Source organism: Macaca mulatta, chromosome 3 (assembly GCF_049350105.2).
Source record: "Macaca mulatta isolate MMU2019108-1 chromosome 3, T2T-MMU8v2.0, whole genome shotgun sequence".
Lineage (NCBI taxonomy): Eukaryota > Metazoa > Chordata > Mammalia > Primates > Cercopithecidae > Macaca > Macaca mulatta.
This window is the reverse complement of record NC_133408.1, coordinates 46,494,172-46,511,233: the sequence shown is the minus strand read 5'-3', so window position 1 is coordinate 46,511,233 and position 17,062 is coordinate 46,494,172. Positions and strand designations below refer to the sequence as shown.

Genomic DNA, 17,062 nt, shown 5'->3' with positions numbered 1-17,062 from the left:
CTTAGTCAGCTGCCCTGCCCAGCAGACCTGTCTGTAGTAACGGTCATGTTCTCTGCCTTTGCTGTCCCATGCAGTGACACTTACCGCACATGGCTGCTGAGCACCTGTAATGTGGCTTTGCAACCGAGGAATTGCATTTTAAGTTGTAAATTAATGGATGTGACAATAGCCCCATGTGGGCTGGGTACGGTGGCTCATGCCTGTAATCCCAGCACTTTGGGAGGCCAAGGCGGGCAGATCACCTGAGGTCAGGTGTTCAAGATGAGTCTGGCCAACATGGCAAAACCCTGTCTCCACTAAAAATACAAAAATAGTTGGGCATGGTGGCGCCACACCTGTAGTTCCAGCTACTTAGGAGGCGGAGGTATGAGAATCACTGGAACCCGGGAGGGGGAGGTTGCAGTGAGCCAAGATCGCACCATTGCACTTCAGCCTGGGTGACAGAGTGAGAGCGAGACTCTGTCTCAAAACAAACAAAAAAGCTCAAAAAAAACCAAAAAAACCCAAAAAAACGCCGCATATGGTCAGTGGTCAGGGCACTGGGCGTAGCCACCATAGGGGCTTCAGGTATGGCCCCTGACGGTGGCCTGAGAAAAGCGTGGCAGGGCCCTGGCCTCTCCTCACCTGCTTCTCCTTCTCTGTCTTGGCCAGTGTGGTTTCCAGGCCCTCCAGGTCCCGCTTCAGGTCACTCAGCTCCCCCTCCAGCTTGCGCTTGGCAGCACTCAGCGAGGCCGCTGTGCCCTCTTCCTCCTCCAGCCGCTCCTGCATGTCTGAGATCTGGCTCTCCAGATCCATCTTGGTCTTCATCATCTGTGTCAGGCGCTCCTCTGCATCCATCAGGTTCTCTTGCTCCTGTTGGGAGAAAGAGCCCCAGTGGCAGGCAGGGTCCAGGCAAAGACTACACAGCCTTGAGCTGAACAAATGTGTCCTGGGGGTTGGACAAGGGGCCGGGCTATCTCTGAGCTCCTTTTTTTTGTTTTTTGGTTTTTTTGAGTCAGGGTTTTGCTTTGTTGTTCAGGCTGGAGTGCAGTGGTGTGATCACAGCTCACTGCAGTCTTGACCTCCTGGGCTCAAGCAATCCTCCCACCTCATCCTTCCAAGTAGCTGAGGCTACAGGTACACACTGCAATGCCCAGCTAAGTTTTTTATTTTTATTTTTGAAACAGGGTCTCGCTCTGTCACCCAGGCTGGGGTGCAGTGGCACAATCATGGCTCACTGCAGTCTCGACCTTCTAGGCTTAAGCAATCCTCCCACTTCAGCCTCCTGAGTAGCTGGGACTACAGATGTGCCACCACACTCAGCTAATTTTTAAACTTTTTTGTAGAGATGGGGTTTCACTATGTTGCCCAGGCTGGTCTGGAATTCCTGGGCTCAAGCATTCCTCCTGCCTTGGCCTCCCAGAGTGTTGGGTTTACGAGCATGAACCATTGCACCTGGCCCAGGATGATTCTTCCATCACTTTAGTCTTGCCCAGCCTCAGCCTCCACAAACAAAATGGGGATATCAGTTCAAGCAACTTCTCAGGGGTCTGAAGAGGATACTGAGAAATGATGTTGGAGGCCTTTGGGGACGGTGAAAAGAAAAGGCAAGTGCCACACATACTCATGGCTGCAGAGACAGCCGTGGCAGAGCAGGGAGGACTGAAGATGGAACTGGGCCCCTTCCAGGCCTGGATTTTCTACTAAGGGGCCTGGGACTTTGATCAAATCTCTAAATGTCTGCCAAACTGAGTTTTTCTACCCTGTATGATGCACGTGAAAATCGGGTGTCTTAACAGGGGGGTGGTGAGAGTCAAATCAGGGAAGGAATAGGAAAAACTTTGCAAACCAGAAGGACCCCAGCAGTGAATTCACCACGGGACATTTAGTCAGGCATCCTTCAGAAATGACATCGTTTATTCTTCCCTGCTGTGTTTCCCTGGACAGGTGAGGAAAAGGAGGCTTGGAGAGGGTAAATTGCCAAGTTCGTAGGGCAGAGCCCAGCCCTGACTCCAGGGGACGCTGTTCTCACCCCATCTCGTGGCCACCATCCCTGGACTTTCCCTGCAGGCAGGTCCTGTAGCTGTGTATGCCCAGCCTGCTGCTGTGTGCAAATAAGAGTTTGATGGAGACCAGGCACAAGGGCTCACACCTGTAATCCCAGCTCTTTGGGAGGCCGAAATGGGAGGATCACTTGAGGCTGGGAGTTTGAGACCAGCCTGGGCAACAGTGAGACCCTGTCTCTACAAAAAATACAAAAAATTGGCTGGGCGTGGTGGTATAGTCCCAGCTACTTGGGAGGCTGAGGTGGGAGGATCACTTGTGTCCAGGAGATGGAGGCTGCTGTGAGCTGTGATCAAGCCACCTCACTCCAACCTGGGCAACAGAGCAAGACCCTGTCCCTGTCTGTCTGTCTGTCTGTCTCTCTCTCTCTCTCTCTCTGACACACACACACACACACAAATTGGATGGAGACCTTTTGGTAGTTGGGTCGAGGGTGACCTTGTATGCTGGAGAATTTCCCGTGGTCTGGAGGGACACGGATTTTCAAAAGAGCTCGCCCTTCCTCCCTCCCAGGGTCAAGGCTGTACTGGGTTCCCCACCCTTCTCCCCAGCGACCCCATGTACAGCCTGCAGCTGAATGGTGAGGTCATTCTTCTCCTGGCTGAGCGTGGCTGTCTTCTCCTCCAGTTCCTTGACCTTGTTTACCAGCTCCTGGGTCTTGGTCATGGCTTGCCTGAGCTCCTCCTCCTTGGCCTTCATCTCCTCCTCTTGCCGAGCCACATTCAGGAGCGGCTTGACCTGGGCAATGAGCAACACCAAAGAGCGTTAGGAGAATGGGCTTTGCCGGGGGGTAGACGGAGGGCGGTGGAGTCTCTGCCTCAGGTGTGACCTCACCGCACCACTGTGGTGGGAAGCAGCTTTGCTGTAACTCTGGGGTGGGGTCCCTCTCCACAGACGCCACAAGGCTGAACTTGTGTAAAGCATCCCTGGCCTCAACAGAGAAGGCCCATCCTCACCTAGGACAATTCTTAGGATGCTCTTTAATCCTGAGTGACATGGAGTCAGGTATCCTCAGCATCTGGGTGCCCCATGGCTTACATCTGTTCTGCATGTTGTGTAGACACCAGGAGCCCCGGTGAAATCACAGCCTTGGGATCCCCTCCCTCCTTCCTTCCCTACTGAATCCTCCCACTCTCTGGCGCTCTCAGTTTCTGTCTCTGTCTGTCAGTTTGCTGTCTCTCTCTCACCCACTGTTTCTCTCTCTCTCTGTGTCTCTGTCTTTCTCCTGCCATTCCTATCTCTGCCTCTCTTCTCAGTCTCTCTCTGTTGCTCTGCTCCCTCTCTGTTTTTCTCTCTCCCTGTCTCTCTTTCTCTGTCTCATGCTGTCTCTATCTTTGTCTCTCTCTCTGCCTGTCTCTCTGTTGTGCCGTCTCTCTCTTTGTTTCTCTCTCTCTCATTTTCTGTGCAGTTCTCTTTGTTTTACTCTATGTGTGTATCTCTCTCTCTGTCTCTTACTCTTTCTCTCTCTCTCTGTCTCTCACTTATTTCATCTTCTCTCTAACATGAAGTCCTACCTCTCGACTTGGCCTTGCAAGCCTTCCACCTTGTAGCCCCATCCCTCCTCCTGCACTGTGTGGAGGAGGAGGGCTGACACTTCCCACCCTGGCCGGCGACCCTGCCCCTGTGTCTATAGGGCTGGGCCTTCTTTGCCATTTAGCCAGGAGCATTTGCTCCTACTCTGCACCCGCAACACCCACCGGGACCTCTCTGTGCACTTGACCCTTCTCACCTGCACTGGAGCACCAGGCTCCATCCAGTCCCACCACCCGTATTCTGCCCTGCATCTGCAAGCCCCTCAAAGACCTCCTCCCATCCCTTGAGGGTTCCTAAAACACCTAGCAGAGCTGGTGGGGCAGATCCCCTGGGAACCACAGAAACATTATACCATAGATACTATAGATACATAGTCAATAGATACATTTCCCAGGAGGGAAAATGACCTAGACACGGATTTGGGAGGAGGGACAGCCTGCGCCCCTTTTGAAAGATAACAGATAAACCTCGTTCATTGCCAGCCTGGCTGTTGAGAATCTGAAATGTCACAGTGGCAAAGCTGGCATGAAAAGGTTGCAGTAACCACTATACCTTGCTGCTGTGTAGCACTTTTTATTCAATGGAAACCTACTACAAGTGTTTTTTCATTGACCCAGCCTATCCGGCTTTGTTAAATAAGATTAGAACTTAGTTAGAATACTAAGAGGAGAGGATTAAAAAAATTAAAAAAATAAAAAAAATTAAAAAGGCCAGGCGCGATGGTTCATGCCTGTAATCCCAGCACTTTGGGAGGCTGAGGCGGGCGGATCTCCTGAGGTCAGGAGTTCAAGACCAGCCAGGCCAACATGGTGAAATCCTGTGTCTACTAAATATACAAAAAAATTAGTCAGGTGTGGTGGTGGGTGCCTGTAGTCCCAGCTACTCAGGAGGCTGAGGCAGGAGAATCGCTTGAACCCGGGAGGCAGAGGTTGCAGTGAGCCAGATCGTGCCACTGCACTCCAGCCTGAGCAACAGAGCAAGATTTTGTCTCAACGACAACAACTAATTAGAACAGGACCTTGCTCTGTCAGGTCTAATTAGTAACGAGCAGGGGAGTTCACAGCTGTTGCTACCATGTCTTGCTCAGAAGGAACCTTAAAGGCCATTGGCCTGGGTCTTCCCAGAGTCTAATTGTATACCAAGGGATCTGGTGAGATGCATTCAAGCATAGACACCCTTTGATTTGAGTTGTGAAATAGTTACTTTAATAGGTAATTTAAAAAATGAAAAAGAACTCAAATCCACAATTTTGTGGATAATCTTTGCTTAGGATGAGGTTAAAGCAGGTAAGACTGCAAAGTTTCCTTTTAAAGTAAAATTTGTGGCTGGGAACAGTGGCTTACACCTGTAATTCCAGGAGGCTGGGGAGTATCACTTGAGGTCAGGAGTTCAAGACTGGCTGGGGTAATGTAGCAAGACCCTCTCTCTACAAAAAGTTTAAAAATGAGCTGGGTAGGTGCTGTGCACCTGTAATCTCAGCCATTTGGGAGGGCGAGGTGGGAGGATTGCTTGAGGCCAGGAGTTTGAGACCAGCCTGGGCAACATAGCAAGACCCTGTCTCTTCAACAACAAAAATTAAAAATTAGCTGGGCATGGTGGCACACACCTATAGTCCCAGCCATTTGGGAGGCTGAGGTGGAAGGATTGCTTGAGCCCAGGAGTTTGAGGCTGCAGTGAGCTATGATTGTATCACTGTACTCCAGCCTGGGCAACAGAGTCAGACCCTGTCTGAATTTTTTTTTTTTTTCCAAAATAGAAAAGCGAGGCCAGGTGCAGTGACTCACATCTGTAATCCCAGCAGCACTTTGGGAGGCCAAAGCAGGCGGATCACCTGAGGTCAGGAGTTTGAGACCGGCCTGGCCAACATGGTAAAACCCTGTCTCTACTAAAAATACAAAAATTAGCCAGGTATGGTGGCAGATGCTTGTAATCCCAGATAGGAGGCTGAGGCAGGAAAATAACTTGAACCCTGGAGGCGGAGTTTGCAGTGAGCCGAGATTGTGCCACTGCACTCCAGCCTAGGTGACAGAGTGAGACTCCGTCTCAAAAAAAAAAAAAAAAAAAAAAAAAGTGAATGAATGTAAAGAAAGGTGAGTCATGGAACAGGCGGAGAAAGCCAGGCAGCACCTGCAACGCCTGGCCTTTGAGACATGCTCTTCTAGATTCCTCTCCAATCCCAGGTCCTCCAGGGCCGGCTTGTGTGTGGATACATTTGGGGAAGCAGAACTTACTATTCCTCCCTTTCCGTTTGTGGTGGGTGCTGATTGTTAGCCGGTTCTTTGACAGGAGTGTAAAGAAACTTCCTTGTGAGCTTTGGAGGACTCAGGGCCACCCGAGATGACTCAGAGCCTGTCCCCACCCTCTGTGGGTCCTCCTTTCTCCTGAACACAGCTGCCTGGTGCCTGACTCCCTCCTCTGGTGCCCAGGGACATGTTCCCTCTTAATGGTGGCCCCAGCACAGGTGTGATTGGGCCCATGTACATGGCTGGTGGCCTCCTACCTTGGTTGAGGGTGGCCTGGCTGCTTGGGACTTCTGTGGGTCCTACCGGCTGGCTGACTCACTTACCACACTCACTGCTGTTTCGGAAGAACAGGAGATGAGAGGTCAGACCTTATTTCCCGAGGTTCCTCCAGCTCTAAACCAAGAACTCACTGGAGCTGAAGATACCTCAACATGCCCAGGGGCAAGGAGTCAATAATCAAGCTCACTTTTTTTGGTGGGGGTGGTATGGCGCTCTCTATCTCAAGTGGATTTTATTTTGAGGGATGAGATGGAAGGCAGAAAGACACTTCCTCTCCTCTCCCTTCCTTTCTTCTCTCCCTTCCTTTCCTCTCTCTCTTCCTTTCCTCTCTCTCTTCCTTTCCTCTCTCTCTTCCTTTCCTCTCTCTCTTCCTTTCCTCTCTCCCTTCCTTTCCTCTCTCCCTTCCTTTCCTCTCTCCCTTCCTTTCCTCTCTCTCTTCCTTTCCTCTCTCCCTTCCTTTCCTCTCTCTCTTCCTTTCCTCTCTCCCTTCCTTTCCTCTCTCTCTTCCTTTCCTCTCTCCCTTCCTTTCCTCTTTCTCTTCCTTTCCTCTCTCTCTTCCTTTCTTTTCTTTTGAAATGGGGTCTCACTGTGTTGCCCAGGCTGGTCTCAAACTCCTGGCCTCAAGCAATCTTCCTGCCTCAGCCTCCCAAAGGGCTGGGATTACAGATGTGAGCCACTGTGCCTGGCCCCATGATTTTTCTTAGGGAGGAATTAGTCCCTGTCTGGACAGAGGCTAGATTTTGTCTCTAAGGCGCCCTCATTTTCAAACTGTTCTTGCAGCCTCTCCTGAGGGGCACCTCCATCCAGGATTGAGCCCTCCCCCAGCCCACAGGCAGTAGCAGTCCCCACTGGCCTGGCCCCTTGGCCCTCACCTTGTTATACAGCTTCCACCACCCCCAGAAACGGAGCTGCAGGAACTTGCGCACGTTCCGCTGAATGACTTTCAGGCCCATTCTGTGAAAAGAATCCAGGGTTGAATGGGTTACAATGAAGGTGTTAGGACCTGGCTTCCCTGGGGAAGGAGCAGGGCCTGGAAATAGAAGCCAGCAGATCTTGTCCAGACACCAAAGTGCTTTCTCAAGACCCAGCATTGCCCATGTGGTCTGGGGCAGGGAGATTCACGTTGGGGTCAGAGCTTAGCAGCACGATAAAGGAACTGAAGTGAAACCTGATGGAACCAGGTCCCTCCCAGATGGCACAAGGCTGAGACAGACCAGTCATTGACTCCTGCATTTTCCCTCCTCCACCAGAAATCACCCATTAGTCTCTGAATCCCACGGATCTGCAAAGATGCTGGAATCCACCCATGTCTTGTTCCCTGCAGCTTCATTCAACTGCCATTTATTGAGGACCTCCTGTGCACCAAGGCCCTGGGGTGAATCAGGCCAAGATCCCTCACATCAGCCCCTAACTGATGTCCCTGCCTTCAGTCCAGGGCTGCAGGTGGCCTGCTGATGGGAACAGGAATTCATTACTAATTCTATGGCCACAAAGAAATAGAGTGAATCACAGGTCATCTGGGATGGACCTAACTTTTTGTTTTTGTTTTTGTTTTTGAGACAGGGTCTCACTCTGTTACCCAGGCTAGAGGGCAATGGTGCAATTATGGCTTACTGGAACTTTGTACTCCCTGGTTCAAGCGATCCTCCTGCCTCAGCCTCCAAAGTAGCTGGGACTACAGGCATGCACCACCACCCGCTATCTTTTTTTTTTTTTTTTTGTAGAGATGGGGTCTCCCTATCTACTGTTGCCCAGGCTGGTCTCAAACTCCTGAGCTCAAGTGATCTCCCACCTTGGCTTCTCAAAGTGCTGGGATTACAGGTATGGCCAGACCCGGTCATTTTTAAATTACCAGGTTAGGGAGATGGCTGAAAAACATGATTCGAAGAGCAGGTGTGTGGGGTGAGAATTGCTGAGTTCTAATCCTGGCTCTGCATGAACCTATCCCAGTTCCTTAACCTCTCAGACCTCAGTTTCCACATCTGTAAAGTGGGGGTGTTGGCCCTACCATGCCCCTCTCACAGCATCATTACGTGAATCAAGTAAGAGGAAGGCTGTGAAAGTGACTTGAAACTGTAAAGAGAGGGTTTATATTAGTTGTTTCCTGTTAGGGGTTAAGCTGTGTCCTCTGAAAGGATATGTTGAAGTCCTAACCGCCAATACCTAGGAAGGGAACCTTGTTTGGGAATAGGGTCTCAGCAAATGTAACTAGTTAAGATGAGGTGGTCATAATGGAGTAAGGTGGACCCTAATTCAATGACTGGTGTCCATATAAAAAGAGGGAAGACGGGCTGGGTGCAGTGGTTCACGCCTATAATCGCAACACTTTGAGAAGCTGAGGCAGGTGGATTGCTTGAGCCCAGGAGTTTGAGATGAGCCTGGGCAACATAGGGAGACCTTGTCTCTACCAAAAAAAAAAAAAAAATTAGCCAGGTGTGGTACTGTGCACCTGTAGTCCTAGCTACTCAGGAGGCTGAGGTGGGAAGATCAAGCCCAAGAGGTTGAGGCTGCCGTGAGCTATGATCACACCACTGTATTCCAGCCTGGGCCACAGAGCAAGACCCCATCCCCCTTCAAAAATAAAATTTAAGGCGATGGATATCCCAGTTATCCTGATTTTGTTATATGAATGTATCAAGTTATCATATACAACCCAAAATATGCATATCTATTAGGTATCAGTAAAAAAAGTTTACAAAATTCCTGTCATTTGAAACCACCCAGTGTGTGAACTTGGTTGCAGCAGCTCTGAGAGACTGGGATCTGAGAGACAGGGCTCCTTTTTTTTTTTTTTTTTTTTTTTTGAGACAGAGTTTTGTTTCTGTCGCCCAGGCTAGAGTGCAATGGCACGATCTTGGCTCACTGCAACCTCCGCCTCCCGGGTTCAAGCGATTCTCCTGCCTCAACCTCCCAAGTAGCTGGAATTGTAGGCACCCACCACCATGCCCAGCTAATTTTTGTATTTTTTGTAGAGACGGGGTTTCACCATGTTGGCCAGGCTGGTCTCAAACTCCTGACCTCAGGTTATCCTCCCACCTTGGCCTCCCAATGTGCTGGGATTACAGGCATGAGCCACCACACCTGGCCAGCCACACGGGGTTCTTTGTGCCATCAAAGATGTTGGCATCCACCCCTTGCCTACCACGCGGTGTGGCTAGTGGAGCTGGCCCTGAGTACGTGTGGCTCCTCTGGGCCTTTGTGTCGGTGTTTGTGAGTGCTACCTTCGTTCCAGCATCTTCTTGAACTCCACCCTCATGAGGAAGCCCCGGAGGCGACACTGCAGCATCGTCATGATCTTGGCCAGACGCTCGTCCCTCATGTCCTCAAGCTTGGCCAGGATGCCCGCACGGAAGAACACCTGGGGGAAAGACGGCATGCCTTTGAAAAAGCCTGGCTGTCACCGATGGCAGCCACTTGGGGGAGCTTTAAATCAAAGAAGGGTTTTTGTTTTTTGTTGTTTGTTTTCTTTTTGTTTTTGAGAAAGGATCTCTCTCTCTCATCCAGGCTGGAGTGCAGTGGCGTCACTATGGATCACTGCAGCCTCGACCTGCCGAGCTTAAGCAATCCTCCCATCTCAGTCTCCCGAGTAGCTGAAACTACAGGCACATGCCACCATGCCTGGCTAAATTTATTATTATTATTGTAGAGATATGGTATCCAGACTGGGCCTCCCAAAGTACTGGGATTACAGGCATGTGCCACCATGTCCATTTTTAATTTTTAATTAAAAAAATTTTTTTCTGAGATGAAGTCTGGCTATGTTGCCCAGGCTGGCCTTGAACTCCTGGACTCAAGTGACCTTCCTACCTCGGCCTCCCAAAAGGCAGGAATTATAGACATAAGCCACCATGCCCCGCCTATTGATGTTTTAAAAATCCCCCCAGGCCAGACACGATGATTCACACCTGTAATCCCAGTGCCTTGGGAGGCCAAGGAGGGCAGATCATGAGATCAGGAGTTCGAGACCAGCCTGGCCAACATGGTGAAACCCCATCTCTATTAAAAATACAAAAAATTAGCCAGGCGTGCTGGCAGGTGCCTGTAATCCCAGCTACTTGGGAGGCTGAGGCAGGAGAATCACTTGAACCCGGGAGGCAGAGGTTGCAGTGAGCCAAGACAGTGCCACTGCACTCTAGCCTGGGAAACAGAGTGAGATTCCATCTCAAAAAAATAAACAAACAAACAAACAAAAAAAACTCCCCAGATGAGTCTAGTGTATAGCCAAGGTTGAGAACTTTGTTCTAGAGAAACTCCTGCACAGGACCATGAGCAAGGATGTTCACAGCAGCACTGCAGTACCGTGTGGCAGTGACAATGTCACCTACCAGTGAGGATGAAGCTTAGAAACATGGCGAAGCGATAAAAGCACGTCATGGAGGAATATCACAGAGGGTGTGTCAAGTATGATACTTCCATGAAGCTCAAAACCAAGCACGACCTACAGGCATATGTGCTCAAGCTATTTTTGAAAGGTAACGAAATGAGCCAGGTGGTGTGGCTTCTGCCTGTAATCCCAACGCTTTGGGAGGCCAAGGTGGGAGGATCACTTGAACCCAGGAGTTGGAGAATAGCCTTGGCAACATACTGAGACCGCATCTCTATAAAAAATACAAAAATTAGCCAGGTGTGGAGGTGTGCACCCATAGTCCCAGCTACTCGGGAGGCTGAGGTGGGAGAATCGCTTGAGCCCAGCAGTTTGAAGCTGCAGTGAGCTGTGATCATGTCACTGCACTCCAGCCTGGGCGACAGAGCAAGGCCATGTCTCTTAAGAAAAAAAAAAAAAAAGAATGGTTCATGTCAGAATTCAAGACAGGGTTACTCCTAGGGGTGGGAAGCGGGTGGGGGAGGAAAGACATGTAAGGTTGACATTCTGGGCTTTTCAGTGGGTTCACAGGGTGCTGGTTTTATTATTATGTTTCATAATGTAACACCTTTTTACAGGCTTCAAATAGGACATAATAGAAACTTTTAGAAGGAGAGAAGGTGCCAGGAGACCTGCATTCTGGCCTTAGCCTGCCTTGGATGTGCTGTGTGTCTGACTGTGGTTAAGTCACTATCCCTTTGGGGGACCTAGGCCTCCTCTCCTATCTGGGGAGAATGCCGCCTGCAGGGCCCCTGGGACCTCTGAGCTGCAGGAGCCCAAGATGCCACACGGGGCCAGGGAGGACAGCACCCAGCTGAGCCACTGTGGGCAAAAGATGAGGAAGAATGCTCTCTGCCCCCTAAAAGGCCCCCAAGGAGCTGGACATCGCAAGGTAGAGAAATCGGGCTTGATGTCATAAAACGTTTCCTGATATTTCAAAATTAATTGGCGGTGAGGTTTGGTCTTTGAAACAAGCATGTGGCTGGGGGTGGGGCCCACCTGAGCCACCTCCAAACATAGGAACGCCATTTGCAGTCAGAACCATCCTGTTCTTTGTTCTGCTCCTGCTGCCGGTCTGCCTAGTCCTCAGGGAGCAAAGCTGTCCCCAGCAGCCCTGGGCCTTCCCCTGGAACTGACGTGCCTCATGCAACCCTTGTACAACAGTAGGATGCTGTCTGTTTGGCCAGGTGGTAAATGGGCCAGATTCTGAGCTGTGCCAGATTCTGAGATACCAGCTCCGGCTTCCCTGGCCACACGACCGGCGCCAGTGGGCCCGATGCCGACTAGCTGTGTCCCGCCTCGTTCTGTGAAGTTGGGCATGCCATCTCCACCCCCTCTCCAGGCTTTCTTAAGTTCCCCATCTGTCAAGGGTGGGTGGGGAAAGGAGGGGCCTGCTGGTTTCTAAGATTCTTTCCAGCTCAAGTATTCAACGATCCTGTCTCCAAACCTCGAGTGTCCCCCGCAAGTCAATCGAGCTATTTACAGCACATCTTAATTGTGAAGGAGGCCAAAACAAACAGTTCCGGCAGGTTCTAGGGCAGTGTTACAATTCCACACACACAGTGTTATAAAGCAAGCTCCAGGGAGTGAGGGACTCGTTCTGTTCTCTTCACTGTGTGTCCCTAGAGCCTGGAACCCTGCCTGGCACACAGTAGGCGCACCATAAGTGTTTGCTGAGTGACCAGATGCATTAGAGGCACAGGCATGCTGGAAGCTCTCATGCCAAGCCTGCGTCATGCTTGAGAACTTGGAAGGAGAAATGATCTGCTCCAGGCAGCTCAGAGGTAGGCTTTGAGCCCGGCTCTCCTGACTGCAAAGCCAGTGAACCTCCTGTGTCATGGGGCGATCATGTTGGGGTGCAGTCTGTTGGTGGGGGGCAGGTGGGGCGGCTATGGAAGGACATCTGGCACCACTGGCCTGGCCAGCCTTTACAACCCCACCAGGATGCTGCGGGGCCAGGAAATGGGATAGACCCAGGGCAACTCAGGCCCCATGAGTCAGGAGCAGGAGGCTGCTCTGTCTGAGTCAGTCCCGACTCAGCCGCCGGCTCAGAGCTGGGCTTACAGTGCTTCATTGTCCAGGTTCCGCCCAAGCAAACTTCCCCATGGGTCAGATCCGGGACCTTGATTCTGATTGGCCCTTTTTATTCTTGGAAACTCAAGGCTGAGGCCAGGTGCAGTGGCTTATGCCTGTAATCCCAGCGCTTTGGGAGGCTGAGGCAGGAGGATTGCTTGAGCCCAGGAGTTTGAGACCAGCCTGGGCAACAGAGTGAGACCCCATCCCTACAAATAATTTAAAACATTAACTGGGTGTGATGATGTATGCCTTAAGTCCCAGCTACTTGGGAGGCTGAGGCAGGAGGATCACTTGAGCCTGGGAGTTCCAGGTTGTAGTGAGCTATGATTGTGCCACTGCACTCCAGGAAGACCCTGTCTCAAACAAAACAAAGCGTAGGGTTCTAAGAAATATTCTACCATGATTGACTTCCCCTCTGAGCTGAACTGGGTTCTATGCATGTTGCCTCTAATCTCCCCAAATTCTATGAGACTTGCATGATCAACCCTGATTTTTCAGGAAACTGATGCTCTCAGCAACTGGCAGACTTGCCCAAAGCAGGCCATTGGTCAGTGACCAGGTGGAATCCATACCCCAAAGCCCACCTTCTTGGGAAAAGGCTGAGGGAGGTGTGTAGAGGGAGACCGCCCACCAGACCCTACCTTGGTGTGTCCAATTTTGTATTCGTTTGCATCCAGGTCAATGGCTGCAAGAAGCAGCTCTGAGGCCTTTTTGTTGTCCACGAACCCCTGGGGAATCACGTTGGGGTTCAGCACTTGGTACCTGGCAGGACAGAGATGATTGACAGTCATCACTGTGCCCAAGCCTACAGCACATAAAACATGTTCATGCGGTTATCTGCTGGTCTTTGGGATGGACTTTGGACAGGCACTAGACTTGTTTGACAGATGCGTGAGGCAGAGAGATGAGATCAATAGGAGGCTCTGGAATAAGGGCTCTAGCTTGGGAGTGGACATTGGTGTGGGTTGGGGGTATAGGGAGAAGCTATTTCTAGAAATGAAGACACCAAAATCCCTTCCTGATAGAGGCTGAAGTTGAGAAAAGGGCATTGACTCAGATATCAGAAAACAGCTTTTATAAAAAATTTATTTTTTATTTATTTATTTTTTATCCTGACCTGTGAGCAGCCCTCTTTGTGATCTTGGACACAAAAGTCCCCAACTGGGGACTTCAGAGGGACTTGGATAAGGTGACCTCTAGTGACTTTTCCTGATCCATCAATCTGTGGTCTTATGTTCTAGGAAGTCAGAGAAGGTAGAAGAAGATCATTTCTAAGGTGGAGGTATTAGTTACCCAGTGTTCCTCCAGAAGCCCTGAGGTAAGAATTCAAGTGCAAGTAGTTTACCTGGAAAGTGGCAGAGTGGGGAATGGGCAGAAAGCCAATGAAAAGCACGTTATGGAGGCAGTTAGCACAACAAGCAACCAAAGCTTAATGGTGCTTGGGATCACTGGGAGCCACAGCGTGAGTATTTACACCAAGGAAATGGGCAGACACTAGCAATTAGGGCTTCTTTTTTTGGACCTGGGAGCCCTTGTTAAACATTTACCAACACACTGCTATCTGAGCACATGTGTGGAAAATGTCTCAGACTTAGCTACCTGAAGGGTGAGGGAGCTGAGGTATTTATACACCAGCTCTCCTCAGTCACTGATTGAGGGCTCCTTCCAGGGAGGCATTAATTCCCAGGACAGCTTGCCAAGGAGGGGTAAAGAAGCATCCAGCAGCCAAGAAATGCAAGGGCTGGCAGTTGAAATTTGGGCCAGCATCTATGGCCATACCTCCCTGAACATACCCAATCTCATCTGAAATTTGGGCCAGTGTGTACTAAGGTAGTGACTGACAGTGAGGTGGTATTGACAGAGCACCATTGTGTCTGCTGCAGTGGGATGTGACTTATCAGTTGGTCAACTCCTGGGCATCTAAGCCTTGCACTGAGGGAGATATCACTCACCTCTGTTTGAACTCCGGGTACTGCAGCCTGTTTGGGAAGCCCTTCCTGCAGATTCGGATGCCTTCCAGGACACCATTGCAAGCTAGCTGGTGCATGATCAGGTGGGCATCCACCACACCTGCCAAGGGGGAGGGTGCAAGATGGAGAATCCCTCCTCTGGGGTGGGACAGGCCAGTCCTGGCCACTCAAGGAAGCTGAACTGAGCATCTGTGCCATCATCCCCAGGCTTCTCCTGTCACTGTCCTGGAGGCCCCAGGTCCCCCACCATTTGACCAATGCCCAAAAGCTCCCCTGAGTTTGATTTCTAGCTGGTTGGGCACTATTCTGCTTTATAAAGCAGCTAGAATATGATTCTTGGATGACCCATTGTTGAGATTTCTCTCTGAGCCTTGTTTTGCCCCCATCAGCCTTGGTGATGAAAGGTGGACTTAATTTGGAATGAAAACTAACTTCATAGAACCTCAGGACTTCCAGCAAGGAGCCGTGACCCCACAACATACCCGATTGCTTAAACTCATTGGGGACAATACAGCGGACAAAATGGGGTGCGGTGCTATGGAGGGTGGTCATCAGCTTGTTCAGCTGCTCCTGGGGTTGGAGGACAGAGAACGAGTGAGTGAAACTCTGCATTGATGTTGCAGGACATCTGCACCCAGGAGAGGTATTTTATTTAGAATTTATTCACTTAAAACTGAATTAAAACTCAGCCATATGTGGTTAGTGGCTACCATATTGGGCAGTGCAGAAGAGAACGGTTCATCATTGCAGAGAGTGCCGTTGGGCAGCACCTCTCTCAAGGTCCAATGACTTGCTCAAGGGGCCGTGGTTTGTAAGAAGTGGGGCCCCTCCAGATTAAGAGCGGGTTCATTGTAGAATCTCAGTACCAGGAGGAACTGTAGGGTCTATGTGGGCAAAGCCCTGTCCACTGTTAACTTCCCTAATGGATGCTCCCTCCTCTTCTGCTTGGATATCTCCAATGAGGTGGCCTACTCTGCCTTGGAACAGCCTGATTCTTGAAAAGTGTTGACATCTTGCTTTGTGCAACATCTCTTTGTAGACTGCACTTTGGAAGGTAATGCCCAAACTTCATGGAAGTTGTAGCCAGCCTAAGACCTGCCAGCCATCTCTAGGACACAAGATCTTGGGCATTGCTATCTCGTGTGGTCACACGGCACAAATCCCTTTACTCTCCAGGTTTAAATCCAAAAATGATATAGTTGGACTGGGCCTTCTGTAAAGCTCTCTTCTGCCCAATGGTCCTTTGATTCTGTGGCCTCTTCAGAAGGAAACAGACCCCTCCAGGTAAAGAGGTGATCATAGACAGAGAAGTGAAATCAGGCTGCCCCGGGTCATGAAGCAGCAGCCAGACCACCCAAGATTGAAAGGGAGGGTTGGGGGCACCCCTGCTTACCCTGTAGAAGTTGGAGACTGTCATGAAGGAGGAGCCTCTCTTCTGCTTCTTGCTTCCGGCTGAGGAAGGGACAAGCACGTTTCACGTCAGTACCCAGTGTGGAGAAAGGCAGCCTCATTAAGCACGCTGCACCTAAGCACACCCATTCTTTGGATTCAAAACGGCTTATCTTGGGGCTGGATAAGGGGGACCCTCACATGAGGAAAATGAGATCTACCAGGGAGTGGTCAAATGGGCTGGCTACAGCGTAATTGTCAAAAGAGCTGCTGTGCTCCTTGGGAGGGTGCAGCCTTTTGTGATTTCTGGTGCAAGGTGACAAATTGCTCCCATTGCCTGGGGAAGAAGAAGCACCCATAGACCACGGGAGAAGGTGCACTTTGGTGGTGAGACCAGGGAGACTGGTGTTTCTGGCCCCACTAATTGGCAACCCTATGGGGCAGCATCCACCAGGGCATTCCTCTATGAGCTCCATGACCTCTATTGGATGGGAGGCAGGGCTGAGCTTGGCATTTGCTTCTGACAAGGGAGAGGGAAACAGGAAAGAAACACAGAACATCTGGGTGTCAACTTTTCCAAAGCAGTATCCATCCACCTAGAGGCGAGATGTGCCCAGCAATCAGGTCAGTCATTGGAAGCTCCCAGGTTGCCTCTACATGCCTCTTTTGCAGTATCATCCATGGCCTATCTCAGCCACTTTTCATTCATTCATTCATTGGTTCACTCTCTCACTCATTCCGCCGGAGTTGAATCAGAGAGTTTTGGTTCCTTCTTTCCATTTTGGCCACAAAATGGCATCAGCACAGGGAGACTGGACACAAGAAGGGGTCAGCCCTACCTGCAGCCTCCTCTTCTTTGAAGAGAAGGGCCAGGATTGCCACAGTCGATTTCTGGAACAAGCCCACCACTGTTTCATTCAGGGGGTCTTTGTTCTTCTCCAGCCAGCCTGTGATGTTATATCCCACCTGGAGAGGGCAAACACGAGTGCATAACTTTGAGGTCCAGCCTCCCCCTTTCAGGTGCCACAGCTAGAGCCCCTCTTACAGCTCTCTCCCGTTCTCAGCTCCCAGGACCAAATTTCACTCCCATGTCCTGGGGCTCCAGTTCTTGTCCTGATAACTTGCCTTGTGTCCTGGGATGCCCCTGAAGCCCCATCTGAGTTGGA

The 17,062-nt window shown here is 50.6% G+C and overlaps 1 protein-coding gene across 2 annotated transcripts in view; it reads right to left on the bottom strand.

Annotated features, from left to right (window-relative positions):
- Positions 1–17,062, bottom strand: part of MYH16 (myosin heavy chain 16) — a 74,757-nt gene that overhangs the window by 32,911 nt on the left and 24,784 nt on the right. Inside the window, 9 exon segments of one of the 2 annotated variants that reach the window (NM_001431097.1) lie at positions 625–852; positions 2,608–2,781; positions 6,971–7,052; positions 9,320–9,456; positions 13,179–13,299; positions 14,490–14,607; positions 14,990–15,077; positions 15,901–15,959; positions 16,736–16,862. In NM_001431097.1, the coding sequence (NP_001418026.1) occupies positions 625–852; positions 2,608–2,781; positions 6,971–7,052; positions 9,320–9,456; positions 13,179–13,299; positions 14,490–14,607; positions 14,990–15,077; positions 15,901–15,959; positions 16,736–16,862 (1,134 nt within the window). 2 annotated transcript variants of the gene reach the window in all.